We start from the raw sequence: 22,663 nt of genomic DNA, 5'->3' as shown, positions 1-22,663 counted from the left end.
AGGATGAATGTTTCGGGGTTGAAAGGAGTCTTTATTTTAGGGAGCATGGGTTTAAAATGGTTTAGACACTCAGGTTAATGCCATTAGATTTCCCATTGTAAATGAATCATGTTCCCAAGAAATAATAGTAAAAATATCTGTAGTAGAAAATTGAAGTGCTACTTACCTACTGTTGGGTCACCATCAGAAACCAAAATGATCAGAGAGACTGAGTTGGGGTCCAACATTCCCAAGTTATTGGCTTCATTCAAAATAAAGATGGCCCGCAGGAGTGCCTCGTTGATATTTGTGCCTGATAAAGTAACAATAAAACGTGCTCATTCTGTTATATGCTCTTTCTTTGCACAGAAACAATCACATCTTAGGTTCAGGTTCATCAATCTGGTGATTACTCAAGAATAATTCATTGGATACCCAAATCATTTTATGGCTTTCTAAGTGACATCAATTTTGCCTGGCTGGTCAAGATCTCCAGCAGACTAAAATATTTTCTTTGTAGTAAACTACTGCCTTAGGGATGAGTTAGCCCTTTCAAAGCACAGTCTGTCACTTGGTTAAACATCAGGTTGAAGGTGCCTAGACCAGCCTTGCTGACAGACTGGGACACTGCTCTGTAGACGGTTACATTGTATGCTATGCAAGTAGTGAGAACGTGAGTGTTATTTTACTGACACTCTTTTCTGAGGAAGGTAGAAATAATTAAAAACTTGTATGGGATGGGTTGTGTATTGTACCTATGCAATGAACTTAGTATTCATCATTTAATAATAAATATTATTTAAGATGGACCATTGCAAATGGGACAAAGAGCACTGTGGTCGGAAATAATATTTCTTCAGTGAATCAGGATTCAAACCCTATGGAAATTTCTCATTAGGCTTTAGGCAAAACCTACTCACCTCCATTGGGCTGGATTTTCTCAATATACCTCTTGGCATCTTCAATCTGTGTTTTAGTAGCTGGGACTAAATCGTTTCTCCAGGTTCGCACGTTGTGGTTGAAATCAACCACAGAGAACTGATCATCAGTTCTCAGGTCATCCAGTATGGTTTTCATTGCTTCCACTGTCTATTTCAAAAGACAAAGGAGAAGGGTCTCATTAAATAAGGTCTGAGCCTGAGAAGAAAGGAGGAAGATGAAGAATTCACCCTAGTAATCCCTCAAGTACTGACTCAAGCTATAATTCTTACAGAAAACCTCTTAAATCCGCCTCCATCAACACAGACCTACTTCCCACTTATTCTGAACATGGATTGTCTGCATTTTGAGACTTAAAACTTTTACTGACTTATTGTTTGTGCACAACCACTTTGACTAGTCTTACTTTAAGTTAAGGATCACAAACTGCACCTCTAACTGGGAGCCTGCAGTTCGTGATCCCTCAGAGGTGCCCCCTTAGAGGTGCCTGCAAATCAAATGTATCTCCCAAGTCTGTCTTCTTACCTACTCTCTTAAACTACTTCTGCTCATCACCACCAATACCTCCCTGCAGATGGGACTTCTGATTCCTAATACACTCATCTTTTTCTTTCCTTTTTTAAAAACTTCTCCACTATTGAAGATACTTTTAACTTTACTTATTATGTTTATTCTTTATTCTCTCTCCCCCTCCCTCCAAATGTAAGCTCTGTAAGCTCCATCAGGGCAGGGATGATTTAAAAATAAAGGTTTTGGTTGATTCTGTTATTGATGAATTAAGTGCCTGACACATAGTGGGTGCTTAATAAATGTTTGTTAAATGAATGGATAAAACAAGGAAGCAATCAATAAACTGTTGTACTAGGCAGTGGTTCTCAGCTGAGGGTAATATGCACACTGGGGGCATTTGGCAATGTCTGAAGACATATTTAACTGTCATAACTGAGGGGGTGGCAATTATTGGGTAGAGAGGCCCTGTGTGCTGCTAAATATCCGGCATTGTACAGAGTGGTCCCACCAACAAAGGATTATCACATCCAAAGTGCCAATAATGCCATTGCTGAGAAACCTAGTGTCAGAGTATGAGCACAGTGGGCAGGGGCCATGTAGTTCCCCTTTTGGGGATGTTTGAAGAGTAGTGAACACTTGGATGGTCAGAAATGGTTGTTGAATAATGAATGAGTGAATGAAAAATAAATAGGCAGTAGGTTGTTCATATTTAGATGAATGGATTGATGAATAAAGTAAGAAATGTTCTTGTTTGTCCTTTAGAATGGCATCTATAATAACTTAATGCTAAATAAGCCTATACTGAGCTCCACACAAGAAGACATGAGACACAGTGGCCTCCCTCAAAGAATTGCAGTATAATTAGGAGAGATATGCTTATATGCTTTCAAAGTTATTTGTGAAAAATGGCAAGATATTAAGGTAAAACATTATGCAGAAAAAAAGCAAAATACTATTAAGCAGAAGCATGATCAGGATAAGAAGAGTTTACACTGAGATAAAATTTTTTACAAAGGTGAATTTTGAGTTAAATTTCTGTTGCTTATAAAACATCCAGTCTGTGACACTTAGTCACAGCAGCCTGAGTTGTCTAAGGCAAGCTCTGGGGGTACGGTGCTTAGAATGGTCACTCTGTTGGGAGGGGATCAAAGAAGGCAGGGAGTCCCACATACCATGACAACAAGGCGTACTTACTTGTTTCATTTTTACTCCCCACATTGAGCCACTGACATCAATGACGAAGAGGATGTTTTTGGGAATTGGGTCCATGTTTTCAGGAGCAAAAAAGTGGACAAAGTATCCATTAAATACCTAAAAAACAGAACATATTTGTGGACCAAACCATTACCCATGTTCGGAATGCGGGAAAATGGGGGTCTGGGGACTCACGGAGGAGAGGTGAGTCACGGTGAGAGGAGGTGTGGCAGTCATAAAGAAGAACAGAGGTGGCAGCTTGGCATCCATTAATCTTGCCCTTCTTCCTTTCCTGTGAAGGTCCCGGCCCTCCCCAGGGTGTTTCACTTCTCTCTTGTCCTCGCCACTGTCCTCCACTCCTCCCAGTTTTCACTGACAGCCTCTACTTCAGGGATACTGCTAGCCAGTGGTGAACCAGGCAGAGCCCCTGTCCTCCTGAACTCGTGGGCCAGTGGAGGATCCAGACAGGTAAAGAGGCAGTTTATAGCTCAGAGTGTTAAGTGGTACTATCAGTAATATAAAGGCTCCAAGAACACCCAGTGGAGTAGCATCCAATTCAGAAAGAGGAGTCTTTCCCAAGGAAATGGCGTCTACACTGGACTTGAGTATGAGTTTGGAGTTAGCCTGCCAGCACGGGTCTGGGCCAGGTTGGGCATGGGTAGAGTTAGGGCGGACAGTTTCAGACAGTGCTGTGATGCTGCAAGTGAATAAGGCAGGCCTGGGGCTCTGTAAGTTTCTCAGTACAATGGGGCCACAGAATTCAAGCATCCAGGGAATCAGGGTGGAAAGTCAACAGGGCAGATCATAAAAGACCTTTATGGGCACTCCAGAGAACTCAGATTGTTCTTAAGGTGAAAGAGAGGCCATTCCAGCTGGATGCTTGGCCATCCTCTTTGTCGCCTGCTGTAGGCTGTAATGATTGGCTCCCCTCATTCTCATTCTACTGCTCTCTGGCTGCTTCTACAAACATGTTATAGGGTTCCCGTGTAGGGTATATAGCTGTGGGTACTTCCTATCTTCCTGTTTCTGGAGAGAGGCACAGGCTTCTGGGCACCCTCTAAGGGCTGTATTTTAGCACAAGAGAAATACAAACACACACTTAAGATGTGGCAAAAGGGAAAGGACACTTTCCAGGAAATCTCAAAATGAACATTGATCCTGGAATTCACCCCTGACCGTGATCTTTCTCTAGGCATTGGTTGTGCCTTCCTTCTAGCCCCAAGACCACTTTCTTTGATAGTCTAGTTGCAAAGGGCCTTGGAAAGTTATGCAAAATTCCCATTTTGTTATTTTCTTTTATTCTTCATGTAAGGCCTAGAATCACCTTTCTAGGACAAGGACATGAGACCCAATGACCCTTTATTCAGTTTTCTTAATGTGAAAGATATGTTTAGCAATATGGAAATATAATTTCAGTCCCTTCTTTGCAGCCTTGACACTTGCCTTGGCAGCTGATAACTACCCAGAGGCCAGAGAGTTTGTTCCACAAGAGGTACTTCTTTGGCCTCAGTGAGGTGGCCATCCTAGAGCCTGTTTTCACCCACCTCGAGCTTCCCGGCGCTCTCCTCTCTGTTCACATCATACAGTACCACCAGCTCTCTGTCCACTGCAGTCTCGGAGCAGTTGGAGCATTTTCTTTGTTGTGCTACCGTGGGCTTGAAGGACACATGGGCCTGGAAAGAACAGAGTTGTCAGAGACCAGTCCCTGTCCCCTTTCCTCTGCAGATGAAGGGTTGACAGTTGCACCTGCTCATGTCCGCAGGAAAAGAGGTATGGCCCAATGGCCCAATGGCCATTCTGCACCCAGGAAGCATCACTGGTGTAGATACTAATGGAAGGGACAGTGCCAAGGTATATGAGGGGAGTATTTGGCAGACTATGGGGCTTTTGGCCAGGTTTCAGGCCTTTCTGAAGAGATTCAGAGAATTCTTTTATTCCCCCATGGAAGAAATGGCTAGCAGCTCTAGTTTTGAAAGGTTATTATTGGAGGAATAATGACTTCTCCAGAGTTGGAGGAGTTTGACTCCTCCAGAGTTGGTTATTATTGGCATTAAGGCAGAAAGAATCAAGCTGAATATCTCTTATTTTGATTAATGTAAATCCACCATAAGTTATGTGAAAGCTATCTTTTATTTACTGGTCCAGCAGATGGCTTGGGAGAAATGAAGCTCCAAAAGGGACAGTCACTGGTCAAAATGCAATGACACAATTGGGAGTTTTGCTTTGTATATCCTGTGGAAGACCCTAGACTTGGCTCAGGGATCACTGCTCCTTCATATAGTTCCCTCGGCTCAGCATGTGACCACTTTTCTATTCCCCAGGAAACAGGAGGAGAGCAGAACCCATGTCTGGAGGTCACTTAGACTCTCTGCAACACGCAGTGATGTGCCTACCTTCTGGCGTCCTTTAGATATTACTGGAACACCATCGAAATGGCCATCAGATGTGTCTGGAACATGAAGAAATTTCAATCCCTGGGGTTCAATAATCCACACATCCACCTGGAGATGACAAAGAAAATTACTCAAGGCATCAAAATATCTTTCAAGTCTTTTTGTGCAAGAAGTACAATTGCTAAGCCCTCTGCTGGTTTACTCTTTCTTAAGTTTTCTCAAAGGTGACCCAGCCTGGTTCCATGATCACTTCTGCAAAGTTCTTTAAATTCCATGGGATGTGATGCATTTCACCATGGAGGCTGAAGATCCTTTGGGCAATTCAGTAATCACCTTCTATTGCTTCATTTCTCTAGGATTATTCTATTCTATTCTATTCTATTCTATTCTATTCTATTCTATTCCATTCCATCCCATTTCATTCCATTTAAGAGCATTCATGTTGTTAGCACAAAGAAAAAAAAGAGGAGGAAGCCACTGTTAAATGATTCTGCATTTACTTTGTAAATCTGCCAATAAAAGACTATTTTCCCCACGTTTTGGGCCTTTTTATTATTTTTTTCTGTCATTTTGTTTATTTATTTGTTCATTTATTTTTTGTCCTCTTGTTTGGAACAGAGCTAATAGGAGGGAATCCCTCTTGGTGATCCTTGGCAAAAGCATAGTCAGTCCTAGCTGCCATTTCTCTATGTATAATTTAAGTGCTATGCTGAGCAATTTACATATTAAACTCATCTAACGCTCACCAATATTATTATGTATTATTGTTCTTATTTTTTATTTTTCATTTGACAAGTGAGAAAACAAAGATTCAAAGGGACCAGCTAGTAAGTGGACGAGCTGTGCTGCAAACCCAGGGCCCGAGCTCTTAATGCTTCATTCACGGCATCTTGACTTTCATGCGCTTCAGTCAGCTCCAGCTTTTCAGCTGACATTGCTGTACTCACACTGTGTTTTAGCCGATGACAAAACATGTGATAATGCCTTCTTTACATGTGAAAACATGGACACTCAGGGTAACCTGTGCTGTGTCAGAAGGCTGGTGTAGTGGATTGAATGACAGTCCCCCAAAAGAACTATCTGCAAGAAGTCCCTGGAACCTGTGAATGTTACCTCATTTGGAAAAACGTCTTCACAGGTATATTAATAATCTTGAGATGAGCTTGTCCTGTACTATCCACTGGGTCCTAAATCCAATGACAACTGTTTTTATAAGAGAAAGGGTGGAAGGGGATTTGGGACACCCAGAGGAGGTGGGGTGACCACTGAGGCAGACAACAGGGTGAATGTGGCCATGAGGCTAAATGTCAAGTGATGCCAGAAGCTGCCAGACACCAGGAGAAGCACAGCATAGACTTTCCCCTGGAGCCTCTAGGAGGGTAGCCCTACCATCAGCTTGATTATTTCAGACTTCTCCTGAACTGTGAGAACATAAATTTCTGTTGTTTAAAGCCCCCAGTTCGTGGTCATTTGTTACAGCAGTGCTAGGAAACTGGCATAGCTAATAGGAAGCTGAGCTGGCATTGAAATCAGTAAGGGAGTGGTCCGGTGGACTGCAAACCTATAACCTTTGCATTACACCTGTCCCGCAGAGTTGAGTGGCACCCAACACCACAAAGAGTGGTGAACAACAGAACCATAAGAGGAGTGTCACTGCGCACCCTGAAAATGCATGCTCACCTCCAAGTGTTTGGCCAGACGTCCTGGCTGCAGATGAATCCTGTGTTCATAGGACCCCAGCTTCCTCCACTTCACTTCCTGGTAATGAAGTTCAAACTGCACCTTTGCTCCAGGGCGGACGTTCACTTCAGTTCTGAAGTTCTCCATATCAAGAACATTGCTCCTAAAGATGTGAGCGCCCAGTGGAAGTTATCACATGCACAACCAAGCGTAAGACCCAGAATCTAGGCAGAGGGCAGCAAGGCCTTTTTGAGCAATCACACCTGCCCAATTGTGCATGACAATGAGCACCAAAAACCTCCATATAAACTTAATTTCACTAATCTTTTAGTCTCTTCTCCTGCCTGATCTTTTTTCTTCTGGAACCTCTTGTAGATTTGAAGGACTTTTGCAAATGCTACCAATTATTGATTCCTATTATGTGCCAGAAACTTGACATTTGTCATCATAGCTTGCAAAGTGGCTCAGCAAGACGGGTGTCAGTACCCTCATTTATCCTGCTCAAGACCACACAGCTACTCAACTGTAGCGCTGAGACTCCTACCAAAGTTTAGATAACTCTGCAGGCAGCGCACATTTCCTCTGCTGCACTGTACACTCAGTTGAGGAGCTCTTTATGCTTCTGAAAGTCTCTAAAGAGAAGACATCTATTATTTCATCAAATTGAATATGTATTTCCAGGATAAGGCCTTATTTAGTCATGTATATATTAAGTTTAATACCATCACTGATCTTGAAATGTTTATAGTTTTAAAGAGAAATCATCAAATGAGCGTGATTTGAGCATTGGAATACAGAATGAATATTTTTAAAAATTAAATGACTAAATAAGCAGAGTGAGATTGTGATAATGAGCCCATTGGGCATTGGGCAAGTACTGCAGGGAAGTTGCCCTGGGATATCAGGTCCCTGAGGAAAAAGACAAGCAAGGATGGTGCATGCCTTAGAAGTGCAGTGGCGATGAGTGGTCTTTTCACGGAGGGGGCGTAGGGGGACTAGAATGTGAGCTCTGTGGTCTCTGTTGGATCTGCAGTACCTAGAAGAGCTTCTGTTACTAACACATATTTGTAGAAGGAATACATAACTGATGGGTGATCAGAAGGGTGGGTAAAGATGGCAATATGATACCCTAAAGATAAAAACCTATTAACCTGGATCAATATTGGAGGTGTTTGTTCCCTCTGCTTGGAACTTTTTCTCTCCTCCCTCCATACGGATACATTTTCACAATCTATTTGTGCTCAGTTAAACATCAGGTCCTCTGTGATGACTCTTCTGGACTCCCAGACAGATTGTACACTTGAACTCTCATAGGGTTTTGTACACTCCCTACATTAGTACCCACTGCATTATATGAGGGGGAACCCCCAAAACTAGAATTATCTTCTGGAGGGGGGCCTTGTAGGACAGGCTTCTGCTTCAGGGTGAGTGTTCTAGGAGCCCATCTGTATCAGTGTACAAGCAGAAGTTGTTGTGAGAGGCTGTGTTTGGCTTCAGCAAACTTTTTTTAAAAGACTCTTTCAGTGTGTTTGCCCATTTCATGATGAGCGATTTATCAGCACACCTGTCCACACTGCATGAGTGTTCAGCAATTTTTGACCAAAAATGGCATGACCCCCATGCCCCACCCTTTCTATTCGCTGGATCTTACCCCAAGCAATTTCTGTTTGTTTGTTTGTTTGTTTGTTTCCTGATGAAAAAAGTCCTCCAAGGGAAACATTCCGCTGATGTGGAAAAGTTGAAACAAAAAACAGCAGAAGGACTAAAAGGCATCAAAATTGACAAGTTCAAAAACTATTTTGAGCAGTGGAAAAAATATCTTGACAGCTGTACTGCATTAAATGGAGAGTACTTTGAAGGTGACTGAAGTTTACACATTTAAGTATAAATGCACAATCTTTTATAAATAAATTCTGAGTTTTAGAGGTCCCCCTCATATACTGTATATAATAATACATAATTATATATATTACCATGTATATATATTCTAGCCACCTCTATATTACAGATTCTCTGGCTGTCTCTTTCCCCAGCTGCCAGTGTTTGCTTCGGGGTTGCTGTCAGCCGGGTACAGAGCTCAATGAATTTTCATTGAATGAATGAAGGCATGGGTGAAATGAAGAGAATTTCAAGTAAAAGTAAATTGGGGGGTGTAGAAGAGGAAGAGGAGATAAAGAAACAAAGGATGGCAGGACACACGCAGTGTGAGAAGTGATTGGTTGAAAATTTCTTTGAAGTTTCTTGCTCCCAAGAGGCTTTCAGATGGTTGGGCATTGCCAGTGTCCTAAACGTAACCAAAGACACTGAGACAGAGAACAGGCTGACAGTGTATGGAGGGAATTTCAGGGGAATTTCAGGGGAAAGGGGGAAGGGTCTACAGGAACAAGTATAAAAGACACATGGACAAAAACTAGTGGGGGTGGAAGTGGGAGGGAGGTGGGGAGAGCTGGGTGGGTGGGCTGGGATGGGAGTAAAAGACAGAAAAGTGTACTTGAACAACAATTAAAATAAAAAAAATTTTTTAAAGCCCTGGCTGCTGTAACCCAGTGGATTGAGTGCGGGCCTGCAAACCACACGATCGATTGCCGTTTGATTCCCAGTCAGGGCACATGCCTGGGTTGCAGGCCAGTTCCCAGCAGGGAATGCACGAGAGGCAACCATACATTGATATTTCTCTCCCTCTCTCCTTCCCTTCTCCTCTAAAGATAAATAAATAAAATCTTTAAAAAAAATTTTTTAAAGAGTAGAAGGAGAATAAAATAAACATAACCTAAGCTAAGTAGCTGATACTGAGAAGGGCTTACCTGATAAAAACAAGGCAGAATAAATCATTAAAACAAATTCCAAATCTTTCTTTCGGTGTACAGCTGACCCTCAAACAACGCAGGCACCTGTGCAGCAGAAATTCCCGTGGAACTTCTGCCTCTACAGTCCCCTATTCCTACTCTGCCAGTTTCGCATCTGCGGATTCAACCAACTATGCAAGAAATACAGTATTTGTGATCTTGGATGAAGGATCTGCGGTTGGAAATGCAAAAATACTGTTTTCACCAGAGGGTGGTTGAATCTGGGGATGTGAAGGGCCAGCTGTATCTATTGAAAAAAATCCACACATAAGGGGACCCGCACAGTCCAAACTGCATCGATCAGGTCAGCTCTCTGTGCTGAGCATTGTCACCAGATCACCAATATTTCTGTGGTTGACTTTAGCAAATCAACATTAACTACAGAACCACAAGCTACATAAGGAAGCTCAGTTGCTGCAGAGAAGTCTTAGGGAATAGCAACTAGACCACCCAACTCAACCACCTGACCACAAGGCTGTGTGCCTCTCCGGGGCTGTTGTGCTCTTGAGGAAGGGGGCGTGGGGACAGCAGTTGGGAGGGCCCCAGCCTGCTGTCCAGCCCTTACCTCACCAATCCAGCACTTTTGCCTTTTGCTCTCGCCTGTGAGTATAGCGCCCGGGCCACACTTTTCTCCTTAATGGAACTAGTGAATGTGGTGCCATCGACGCTCCTAGAAAATGACAGAAAGGTACCAGTTGGTCTGAATAGTAAAGCAAACAAAAATAGCAAATAAACAAAAACCAAGCAAATGTGCCAGCCCGATGGATTTACTGAACGGGGTTACTGATCCTTTTGCACCTGGAGGAAAAGAGAAGAAAGGTATTTGCATATTTCATACACAGGAGTCCCCTTATCTGAGTGTGATTTAAGGGGGACGTGCAGACTCCCATCCTAAAGGCTTTCCCTCACTACTGCTGTTTTTTAAAAAGTTTCCTCGTTTTCAAATTTTACCCTTCAGATTAAGCATTGTTTTCTTTGGGTGTCTGTTTAAAAAAACTTCTATTTTTTAAATTATGGTTGAGATTCAATATTATTTTATAATAGTTTCAGATGTACAGTATAGTGATTAAACATTTATGTAATTTACAGTGTGATTTCCCTATAAGTCTAGTACCCACCTGGCCCCATACACTGATATTACAATATCACTGACTATATTTCCTGTGCTGTACTTTACATCTTTGTGGCTGTTTTGTAACTGACCACTTGTACTCGTTAATTCCTTCACCTTTTCAAACAGTCCATCAACCCCTCTTCACTCTGGCACCATCAGTTTTTCTCTGCATCTATGAGCCTGGTTCAATTTTGTGTGCTTACTTATTTTGTTCTTTAGATTCCACATATAAGTGAAATTATATGGTATTTGTCTTACTCTGTTTGACTTATTTCACTTAGCATAATACTCTCTAGGTCCATCCATGTTGTCACAAAAGGTAGGGTTTCATTCTTTTTTACAGCTGAGTAATAGTGCATTATATAGGGCCCGGCAGAAGTAAGGCCTGCTTGAGTGTGGTTGGTAGGGTAATAATATGGGTGTAATAACTTAGAGCATTAATTTGAACATTTATTCTAAAATGTCATATGGTGTGCTTGAGTGTGGTATTATTATCTTACAGAATTACATGCTTGTGATTTTGTAATAACAGATTTTGTAACAAAAAGGGCATTATTTGTGCTGGACCCCTGTATATATGATATCACATCTTTTTTTTAAATCCACTCACCTATTGGTGGGTACTTAGGTTGCTTTAAGTACCCATTCTGAATCACAAATGCGCTTAGGAGAGGTAAGAGATAAGTCATATTATCTGGCTTACATTTGGTTTATAAGATCAATCTTCTATGAGTTGAGAATCTGCCACAGCTTGGGGACATTTTGCTCTTCTACAAGGGTAGCAGAAAGTAAGGAAAGCTGGAGGAAGGTGTTGGTGCATGACCCCTTCGTAAAGTCTGTGTTTACCCCAGTAACATCCCCCTTGGGGATCTCTGTCCTCTCTTTACATCTCCATCTCCACTCATCTGAATTTTAGCTGGCTGTTATCTAATCCATACCGAGAAATGATTCATCACAGCAGTTGAATTACAGAATTTTAGAAATGAAAGCAAGCTTATGGCACTCAAATGGGCAGTGTCTTTCCCCAAAAAGGAACTTCGAATTATGCGGCAAAGTTTTTGGTTGTTCTGATGACTCAAAGTACTACTGGCATGATGGGAGGGCACCAAGAACGCCAGAAATTCTGCAATGGGAGGGAGAGTTTTACTAAAAATTTTCCCTTCCCAAATGCCAATAGCATGCTTGTTGAGGCACACGTCTAGGTTTGCCTCTTTAGATGAGAGAAATCAGAGCTAAGTAGACAAGTGTCTTGTTCAAGGTCATACAGCTAGTCTGAGACTGAGTTAGAACTGGACCTCATGTGGCCAGGTTAGCACTGTTTCTATCAAATCATACTAGAGTTCTGAGGCCAAAAAGTATTTAAGACAAAAGGAAATCATTTCTAATGGTAGAAGGTTTGGAAGCTTGATAAAAAGGCAGAAGAAATACTTTGGATATGGAGATCTGCACAACTCCTATTAAATTATGGTTATATAAGCAGCTATCTTCACTGGTCTTATACATTCAGCCCTGTGTTGAGGGAAACCAAAATAACTGTATATTCACTGAGTGGAAAATGGAACAGACTTCAATTAAGAATAAGAAATACTTCTAACAGACCTATCAACATTTAGTGGATTGCCATGGAAAATAGTGAGTTTATCATTAAGGAGGTAACCAAGTCAAGCCTGGTTAACCCACTTGTCAGTGGCATAATAGAAAAAGTCGATCACTGGACCAAGAACTGAACTTAATCAGTAGTTCCTTTTTTTCACATGGAGGAACATATGACAGGTGACACTAAACTGCTCTGCACATACTCACACATGGTCTTCTGGAAGCCAGGGCAACTCATATTTCTCTCCCCCCAAGAAAGTATATTAAAGTGCAAGTAAGTGGGAGCTTGTTACTATGGAGATAGCTTACGTTTACTTTAAATTTGTTAGAAAAGAAAAGCGAATCCTTCACAAATTATGATATTTTGAACAGAAACAAAGTAGTGAGACCCAAGGGTCACTTCACAATGACCCTTGACCTCCCGGGGGCCCAAAGCCCTGAGAATGAGCACCACTGGAGCGATGGGCCAGTGAGGTCCGTTTTCAGGACGATTCTGAGGAGAGCAGAGCAGTTCCTGGCTATGGAGAAGGACTCACATGGAGAAGTTGGAGATGAAGGCCCCTTTGGGGATCTGCACGTCGAACACCACGTTCTGCGGCTGTGGGGAGTTGTTCACCACTTTGGTCTGGATCATGGTGTTGGCCGTGCGGGAGGTGACAGTGGACTGGACTTTGTAGCTACAAAGAGTTATTTGATCAGCATCTTCCTGTAATTGGCAAGAAAGTGTAACTGTACTCAGAGAAAAATTACACAGAACTTCACTATATATCTGATGTTAAGAGCAGTACATTTTATTGTGAATAAGCCCAAGGCATTGTAAAGCATATGAGTATATCGCAGGTATTATACAGCATTATCCTAGCTTGAAACATCTCCCAGGGAGAAGTCTGCCTTTATTTTGAGCTATCCTGAGATGCCTTTCAGCTCTTTAAGTCTATTAAAAATGATTTTTAAAGTTAGAACACAAGTATAAAATGGTTGTGGGAAGCAAGATTAGATTGAGAAAGTCCAGGAAATAACTTCAAATGCAGGGTCATATGAGAAAAAGGATACAGGATTGAAATGCTGGAAGGGGACCTTGGCTGCACCTCCAGATTGGAGTGCAGCCAGGTGGAAGGCACACGTGGTCCCCATACCGCTACCTACTGTTTTTGATTTTATCCATTGCAGTTTAATCTTCCTCCAGTCTTCTTATCCTTTCCCACATTAAAACAAACGTGACAACATTTATGGGTGTAAGCAACAGAGTATCACTTTGATGCAATTACTGGTCTGGCATTCTGAATCTTCTTTGCTAGTTTTTCTCCACTCATTTAAGCCAGCCCCAATGTAAAAATCTATGCGTATGATCAGAGGCAAGAGATTACAAACACACACCTTTGAGGTGCTACCCGAGAACTGCAAGCTGCTTTGGGACTGTGGAAATTAGGTAGCCCTATTAGACTTTACTTTCTTTTCTTTAACAAGACTTGCTTATTTCAATACCAGGTGTCATCCCCCCAAATTTCTCATTTCTGATGAAACCTTCTGACGCAATACACATCTCACCTCCAGCTAAGATAAAACCCAGACTAAGTTATCTGTCCTTCCTACCCCTTAAACCTTTGCCTCTTACCATTTCTGTCAGTTCAGAGCAGGAAGGCAACATAAACCACCTCCTTTTGACATTTCCTTGCCATAAGAAGCATGGCTTTAAAATCTTAGGGAGTTGGGTCATTTCATGTTTAAGAATTCTTTTTCCTCTATAGCTGTGAGATGTCATATTTTAAATCAAAACTGTTAAGTTGGAATCAGTATATATGCTTAGATGAAATCTATGTTGGTGGAACTTGAGATAATAAAGAGAAAGGGAATTTTCAGCTCTTGGTGCCATCTCTCCTGGCTGCATGCTCACAGTTCTCTTTCACACTGAGTTTGAGATATACTTCCAACAGAATTGGGCAAGGGGGTATTTCGAAAGTCAGGTAAATGCTCTCAGTGATGGAGACAAAGGAGGCAATAGTACTGGTTTCTAGGTAATAGGTAACAGAAAAATCATTCAGACATCAATTTTTAACAAAATCCAAGCAAACTTACCATGGTTTCTCCAGATTCTCCAGAAACACTTCTCTGTGAAAGGAAGTTAGATAATCATTCTTTAAAAGTGTGTTACTGATTACCTTGAGGGTAAAAACTGCTTTCTTTCAGTACAAGTTTCTTTAATACTGCACTGTAATTCATTCACTGGAGCCCAGATTTAAATATCAAACATTCTGAAATGCTATTTCCCACTGATGTGTTTCTGTAAAAAAAACTCCCAGACCCTTTTGCATTGCATGCACATCAGTTTTTATATAATGCTAAAACGAATGTTTTTTAATGAAAATATTCGAGCCCTGGCTGGTGTGGCTCAGTGAATTGAGCATGGGCCTGGGAACCAAAGGGTCCCTGGTTCAATTCCCAGTCAGGGCACAAGCCTGGATTGTGGGCCAGGTCCCCAGTAGGGGGGCATGCAGGAGGCAACCACACATTGATTTTTCTCTCCCTCTCTTTCTCCCTCCCTTCCCCTCTCTCTAAAAAAATGAAATCTTAAAAAAATAAATGAAAATATTCAACCAAACTCATGCCAAGTAGCATACATCACCTTTATCCTATTTGTCTGGTTGATTTTTTTATTACATTGGATGGTTGTTTGGGTGCTCCTTTCTACCATGGGGCTCTGGACACGCCATCTCAACTGCCTGCAATACTCCATTTTCCAGGTCGCCTCTGTCCCCTACTTCGATAGCACTAATTCCTAACCATCCTTCCGATCTCAGCTCAGGCAGACTTTTCTGTGAAGTTCTCTCTGACCCGTCACTCCCAGGCTAGGTAAGCTTCCTTTTCTAAGCATTTTATAGCAGCATAGCATTTCTGCAATGCAAGACAGCTGGGATACATGTTTGTCTTCTCCATTAGATTAAGCTGCATGAGAGTAGGGAACTTTATGTGTTTCCTCCTCGGTGGAGCTAAGCATGGCAACTGCCATGTGGAAAATTCTATAATCTAACAGCTCTGCCAGGGAATTATTCATAGGCAAGATTGTCTTGTAGGCACGGAAAGCTGAATGGCTTTAGAGTGACAGATAAACATTTAATGTCTGATGGATTTTAAAATAATAAGTCAAGTGTAGGCTTAGCTTTCCTGATTTGGACTGAACTGAGGTTTTAAGGGGTATTATGTGACATACTGAGGTCAAGAGTTGTCCAATTTTAGGTGTTTTGAGTGCAATTCTCAATGGCTAAGTTATCTTTCTAGTGGGTAGATGAAGACCTTGACATAAGGGTTTGCCTATTGGATTTTAATATTACTGGTCTACAAAAACCTGGACTTCTAAGGTCCTCCCAGTTGTGGGTATGCAAAAGGCAACCACACATTGATGTTTCTCTCCCTCTCTTTGGCCTTCTCTTCCTCTGTCTAGAAATAAATAAACAAAAAACTCAAAAAATAAATTGAAAAAAACCTGGACTTCTAGAAAGTAAACAATTCACGCCCACACAAAATAAGCCATCAGTCAGCTTAGGGTCACTTCCACAAATACCTCTTTTCTCAGGATACAGGTTGGAGAAGCCAAACCCTTCCTGGCTTCCTGGAGAACTCACCCCTATGAATGAGAGGATTTTGTCTCTGCTGCTGCTGGTAGGCTCCAGGGGTAGCCCTCAGTGTGGCCAGTTCTCTGAGTCACTCCCATGCTCTCTAAGCACCCAAGAGAGAAGTGACCAGAAGAAACAGATCGTGTAGCTGCAGTGGAAAAACCCTCCTAAGAGGAAGTTCTTCTTCATCAGGCAGTAAAATCATCCCATAATCCTCAACTTTGAAGAAAACACGTAAGCATATATCCTATAAGGGACTAAGTTGACCACTATTGTTTGGGGGCTCACGGACAGCTCTGTGGAGGCCTCACTTGAGTTAACCTTGACAATGCTTCCACCTGGGTGTAAACCATTGAGCTCTTCTTTGCTAACTTAAGTCCTACTGTACCTGATGCCTCCGGTTCTCGGGCACAAATTGAAATTTGCCTGGGGCCAGTTCCACAAGATCTTCATATTCTGCAAACTTAAAAAAGAATTTAGGATGTTTATTTCTGTCAATAAAAAAGATCAAAAGAAAAGAGGCTGCTAGCGACAGGCATAAAGCTATTCATTATATTATTTTATCTTATTTCCTATACCCTGACCAATATCACATTTTCACACAACAATTTCTTTAATATGTTTATTTGCTAGTTATTACGTGGAAGGAATTAATTTCTGAGTTTTCTAGAAGATGATGGGACATAAGGTAGGGCTACAAATTACCCAGTGATCAGGTGGATACCTGGGGAAAGTATTGGGTAGACCTTGGGAGTATCAAAAGTGTCTGCCTGGATAATGTGAATCATTCATTATTCATTGGATTAATAATGTCTGTATAAAAGGAATACCAGTAAGAAGTGACTAAAAAAGCACAAATAAATTTAGATGTCTTGGCTTTAATTCTGGTAGTTTCCAATACACTCTGGTGGTTTTTAAAGCGTTGGAAAATATGGAGTTTCTCAGCAGACAGAATGATTTTTTCCCCCTTGTATGCTACTCTGTTCTTTGGCATTTTTTGTAGCTAATCCACTCTGAAAGTATTACAAGCTGCTCCATCTCTTAGGACACTCCCATAATGCACATTTCTTTTCTGGCATCAAAATAGCTCTTATATGTATGACTTTCAAAATGGCTCAGTCCAAAAATTTCCTCATGTGGCGATGGCCAGAGGACCAAAGCGGAAACCTTGAGCTCTTGGAATAATTCCCGCACTCTCTCAGCCCATGTCCCATCTTCCCCTTTAACAGGAATATTTAATGTACCCTCATTACAGAAATCATTGTCCACTTAGGTATGAAAACTGGTAGTGCTTTGATAGTGACTTTTCTTACCCTTTTAGTATAGCAGTGGTGATGACATGTCGTCATCATCATCCTCATAGCCAATAATTACTACATGCTTCCTACTGTTTCTCCCGGGTAGGTAATGTACATATGTCATTTAATTCTCAAACACCCTTTGAGTTAGGTCATTTATTATTCTCATTTTTTAGATAAGAAGTAGGCAGCTGCACTCTAGAACTGCGACATGATGGGGCCAGGACATGGCCCTTGACTTCATCTCGTGCGAAACCGTTAATGCTTTAAAGGGTAAATACACAGTCCAGTTATTACAACAGTGAACACTTGTACTTAGATGAATTTATCATAAATTTCCTTCCCATCCAAAACACAGTCCTTGAATAGCAACAGCAACAAGTTAGCTCCTGAGCATATATATAGGCCAACAGCAAGGAGGCTTCTGAAAGTACTTACTTCTGGAAGCTCATTGGTGGGGATTTCGAAGCTTTGCGCCTCAGAGAGAAAGAGCCAGATGAGAAAGCTGGTGAGCCATTTCATTTTGCCAAGGTCTCCAGTGCAGGAGCTGGGGAGAATCCCACTCCTTGCTGAACCAAAGTTCAAAGAAACAACAGAGGAGTACAGTTAGTTTTTGAAAAGTAGAAAAATGAGGAAGAACACTCTCAAACTTTGCTCAAAAGTGGGACAAATATTTGTTCTGGAGGTCAAACTTGAGCTGTGGGGGTGGATCGGACACCCAGAGGTTATTCAAACAGCAAAGCCGGAGGCAGTCCCTGGGCTGTGAGGACAAGTCAGGGTCGGATGGACGTGCTGCTTCTGCTCCTGCCTTTTCCCCTCCTTTGCCGATTTCTGTTCTTCTTAAAATCAGAGAGACCTGGAGATAAGTGCCATACTTTTTGAGGGACCAAAAGAGGACCTCTACTGAGAAAGGGAGTCAGAGAGAAAAAAGGCTAAGTGAAGTTTTTGGAAACAAAACCTTTTGATTTACATGAAAACAGGGGGAATTTAGCAAAAGTGGGAGATGGAACTGAAAGCTTTTCTGAGCAAAGCATTCCTTGTCAGTGTTTTCCCTCTCTTTGGTAACTGAGTACCTATTACAAGCGAAGAACTGGGCCAGCAGCTGTGCTGGGTACACAGGCACGCTCTTCAGTGAGGATGCTTCATGAAATGGTGGTTAAGAGAACAGTGCGTGTTCCTGCTGCCCTGATCAGCCTTTGCTCAGGTCAGGGGCAAATCGATTCTCCCCAGTCCCAGAATCTGGGGAGGCCCAGCCTGGGAGCAGAGTGTATTATTCCTTCTCGCTCAGAGTCTAGGTGTAATAATAATGCCAACTAGGATTCATTGAGCCCTTCCTGGTGCTAGGCACTTTTACTTTTACAATCTTTAATATTTTTTTAAATCTATGAAAGAGCCATGCAAGGAGTAAACTGTATTTATCCTCATTTACAATTGAGGACAATAAGATTAAATAACTTATTTCACATCTCACAGTTGCTAAGTGGGGACAAGCCTGACCCCAAAGTCTATGCTTCATGACTAGGCCCAAGGGAGGTAACCTGCCATCCATCACTGGGATCCACTGTCCCAGGTGTGAACTTAGACAAGAAGAGAAGTCTACTTGACAAGCCTCCTTTTTATAATTCTTACCTAAGCACATTTTTTCATTGCTTTGAGAAAGAGAGAGAGAGAGACATGTGAGAGAGAAACATCGACTGGACGTCTTCCAAACACACCCCACCTAGGAATGGAACCAGAAACCTAGGTATATGCTCTGACCGGAATTGAACCCACAACCTTTCATTGTATGGGACGGGGTTCCAACCAGCCATGGAAACAAGCCCTTTTCTTGAGCCTCTGTGATTACAGACGTCTGCCTGCCCTGCTCTAGCACCGAGTCACAGACCTGCTGCTGGGAACCTCTACTCTCTATGGCGATTTGCCCCAAAATGGGAAGAGGAAGTTGGCCATGGTCTCTGAAACATGAGGAGAAAGGGCTGTTCCTACCAGATGGATCTCTGTCTGACTAGACTCAGCAGGTTCCCTTGCTCCTCAGAGAGTCACTGGGAGGATTACAGAGAAGCCTAGATAAATAAGTAGGTCGGTTGTCTGAGATAGCTTACTGATTTGGTTTGAAGGGAAATGGTTTAAAGTTCATTTCAAAAACAATTCCAGATGAAAAGAGAATATAAGAAACAATGCCAAAAAAGAAGAACTTATGTGTTAAAATATGCAGGATGGTATTTGAAAAACTATGATTTTATTTATTATATTCAAGCCAAAGATCATTTAAAATATAAAGTAAAAATTGATTAAATTTATCTGCAAGATTATAAAGGGTTACTAATTTTTTTAAAAGGTCAACCATATTTTGTCTCTAAAAGTTACACTTGGTCTCCATGCAACAAAAACAGAATAAAAGTCAAGACTGCATTAACATCTGTTCTATTTATAATACTTCAAATACTCAAAAAACAAGGATTACAAAGATGGAGTCAGGTTAAATGTATGTCATAACAAATAATAAAAAAGTCAGAAGAGATCAATAAATCTAAGATTAGAAATCAACTATTTGGGGAAAGGAGATGAAAATAAAATACAATTTTAAATTAGAAGAAAGTGATAGATTTGTCCAATTCTATAGAAACAGAATAATAAATTAAATATACTAAATTAAAAATAACGATTAACATGAAAATATATACTTTTTAAAAATCCTCATCCAACTATAGGTTTATTGATTTTAGAGAGAGAGGAAATGTGAGAGAGAGTAATATCGATGTGAGAGAGAAGCTTCGATCTGTTACCTTCTGTTCATATCCCTACTGGGGATCTAACCTGCAACTTAGGTATGTGCCCTGACCTGGAATCGAACTTGCAACCTTTTGGTGTAGGGGATGATGCTCCAAATAACTGAGTGACCTGGCCAAGAAAAGATATTTCTATAATAAATGTAGATATTAGTAATAAAGATATTTACCCATATGTCGAATTCATAATAAGTCTTATATGAAATGTAAAGTATTTTAAATGGCCCATAATACAGAGGTAAACAGACCAAAAACAGAGAAATAAAAATTACATTAAAAAGACTTGAGTCTGTCCAGTTTTTTTATCTTCATCGGAAATATAATATCTCTGCAACATAAAGTGATAATGTGGTTCCTAATTTAATGTGGAAGGCATGGTTCTTACCCCCCAAATCTGAGAAGTACAACACACACACAACATTTAGGACCAATGTTAAACATCTGTTAAACATAATAAATGTACGGCAAGAGGGACGCAGAAGGGGAACAGGGGACATGGGGGGCAGAGAAGGAGGAGGAGAGTCGGGGCTGCGGCGGCTGCGGCTCTGGGGCCGCGGATCGCGGGCGAGGAGGTCGATCCTCCCGCCGCCGCCGAGCCTCCCTTCTCGCCACCGCCCTGAGCGGCCTCGCGCAGCGCCCGGACGCGTGCGGCGTGAAGACCAAGACCGCCCCCGTTTATGAATGTGAAAGGTCCGATGTGCACATACACGCGCCCGCTTCCAGCGGGTGAGTAACCACTGGTGACATAGCCTGCGCAGGGGAAGGAAGAAGCTGGCGAAACACGGAGCTGCAGAGCCTGTCATAAGCATTTTGAAAGCCAGTGAAAGTATTTGCTTTGCAGTTGCGACCCCTTGATGTCTGACCCTTCCCTGCAACCAAAGAACCAGCTGAATCCTGTCGGTCGATTACAGGGGCCAGCAATCGGCCAGGCCGGCGACGTCCCCAACGCACTCTCTCCCCGGAGGGTCGGTCTGCGCGTGGGAGAGAAAAACAACCACATCTGCAGGCCAGATCCATTTATAAAAACCGGACACAAGCCAAGAGAAATGTTGCTGGGGATTTTCTCGCCAAATTCAGTAATATTTCTCCAGAGAACCATTTCTTTAAACAAATGTGGTAGAACGTTCTTTAGGATGTGCTTGAGGAATTCTGGTGAAAAGATCAACCAACTGAAAAGAAGCCTCAGTATTCCAGATCAGATTACGTCCCACTGCTTAGTGAGATCGCCAGGTAACAAGGTTTTAATATAACATATTTGGATGTAGAAGAACTGAGTGCCGACGGGCAGCACCAGAGTCTCGCCGAACCGTCCAGCCGCCCCATCGCGGTCCGCGGTGGCTCTGGGACGTCCTGTGGCAGTGCGCACAGTGGTGCCGCCCGCAATGCCCTGCAGCATTTGAAGATAAGAGCGGATAGAAAGGAAACTTGGAACAACTTAGAAAACCCTTCAGCAACACAAAAAACTTTCCTCTTTCACCCCGTCCCGAGTAAAACCTTTGAGTTTGTGTGCTGTTTTTAAATCTTTTATAGATTTCATCAACAGTATAGATTTAATGATCTCCTTGTTGTTCTTAAACTCTTTTTAGTGGCTTCAACTTCGTTACTGGCGTATCATATTTACCAACTTTGTACCATAGGCGGAGTGTAGCACCTATTTGTCCATGTCATGTACATACAAGGAAGAAACAAAATGTGTATTGATGACGAGGAAGATGGCGAAATAAAACTGCTAACAGTCTTTCTTACTTGTGCCTGCCTTCTTTGTGCAAGCTTTGAAAAGAGGAAGCCCCTTAGAAGTAAAGTGTTGAGGAATGCACTAACACGCTTTTATTGGCTGTGGTTGTAAAACGTCAGGGAACACAATTGGTCTGTGCATCTGAATCCATGTAATAAAGAGCTGTTGTTATAATGGGCTCTACTCATTTTATTACAGCGTTCCTGGCTTGAAAATTAAAAAATAATAATAATAAATAATAAGTATGCTCCTGTACAACATTTTTATACCATGGAAGAATAATTCACTACAACTGAGAATGGAATAGCCTAAGAAATTGAGGCTCATACTACACAGGACAATTTATCAAAATAAAACTTAAGTAAAAATATTGAAAATTGTTTTACTATCTTAATAGATATTTAAAATCCATTTAATAAATTTCAAAATTGTTTCAGATTAAAGTATTAAAAATAGTAGTTTTAGGAGGGGATTTTTAAAAATATGACAGGAGGCGTATGTATGTGTACGTATGTGAGAACTATTAGGAAAAGTCACTTTTTTCTTAAAAAGAGAACCCTAAAAATTAGTTTTGTAGAGAATGTGATTTTTATTAGACTACTAGAGAAACTAATTAAAAATTACTAGATGTAGTACATTTATTTAGCTAAACAGCAAGATACAAGGTGCAAAATCAGTTACATTTTTCTTAATTAGCGATTACACAGAAAATAGAATGAAAGAAGTACCTTTTTAACCACTTGTATTAAAAGCACATGGGGAATTAAGGTAGGATTTAGAAGAAGAAATATCTTTAACTCTGGTAAAATAAAAGAACACATGAATAAATGGAGCATTCTACTGTTAGAAATACTACTAGTTCATACGAATAACTGAGTTAGCTAATAAGTGATTCATTAACTAAATTAATATATACATTTTATAAAATATTGATGTTAGTGTCTCCATAGAAGAGTTTGTAGAACCTGAAAACTCTAGA

The 22,663-nt window shown here is 41.4% G+C and overlaps 1 protein-coding gene and 1 pseudogene across 1 annotated transcript in view; one reads left to right on the top strand and one right to left on the bottom strand.

The window, feature by feature from the left end:
- Window positions 1–17,818, bottom strand: part of ITIH2 (inter-alpha-trypsin inhibitor heavy chain 2) — a 34,489-nt gene extending 16,671 nt beyond the window's left edge. Inside the window, exons 1-11 of the mRNA XM_037150373.2 lie at window positions 17,599–17,818; window positions 16,251–16,325; window positions 14,328–14,360; window positions 12,788–12,957; window positions 10,107–10,211; window positions 6,696–6,858; window positions 5,016–5,123; window positions 4,167–4,295; window positions 2,623–2,739; window positions 900–1,068; window positions 167–292 (exon numbers count right to left, since the gene is read on the bottom strand). Of these exons, the coding sequence (XP_037006268.2) occupies window positions 167–292; window positions 900–1,068; window positions 2,623–2,739; window positions 4,167–4,295; window positions 5,016–5,123; window positions 6,696–6,858; window positions 10,107–10,211; window positions 12,788–12,957; window positions 14,328–14,360; window positions 16,251–16,325; window positions 17,599–17,682 (1,279 nt within the window). The 5' untranslated portion in view covers window positions 17,683–17,818. The remainder of the gene's footprint in view (window positions 1–166; window positions 293–899; window positions 1,069–2,622; window positions 2,740–4,166; window positions 4,296–5,015; window positions 5,124–6,695; window positions 6,859–10,106; window positions 10,212–12,787; window positions 12,958–14,327; window positions 14,361–16,250; window positions 16,326–17,598) is intronic.
- Window positions 17,819–20,406: 2,588 nt separating this feature from the next.
- Window positions 20,407–21,468, top strand: LOC119052969 (interferon-inducible double-stranded RNA-dependent protein kinase activator A-like; annotated as a pseudogene).
- The last annotated feature ends 1,195 nt before the right edge of the window (window positions 21,469–22,663 follow it).

The sequence above is a fragment of the Artibeus jamaicensis genome, unplaced genomic scaffold (genome assembly GCF_021234435.1).
Source record: "Artibeus jamaicensis isolate MK-2021 breed Jamaican fruit bat unplaced genomic scaffold, CSHL_Jam_final contig_426, whole genome shotgun sequence".
In the NCBI taxonomy this organism is placed as follows: Eukaryota; Metazoa; Chordata; class Mammalia; order Chiroptera; family Phyllostomidae; genus Artibeus; species Artibeus jamaicensis.
The sequence above is the reverse complement of the archived record's forward strand: the minus strand, read 5'-3'. Positions and strand labels throughout refer to the sequence as shown.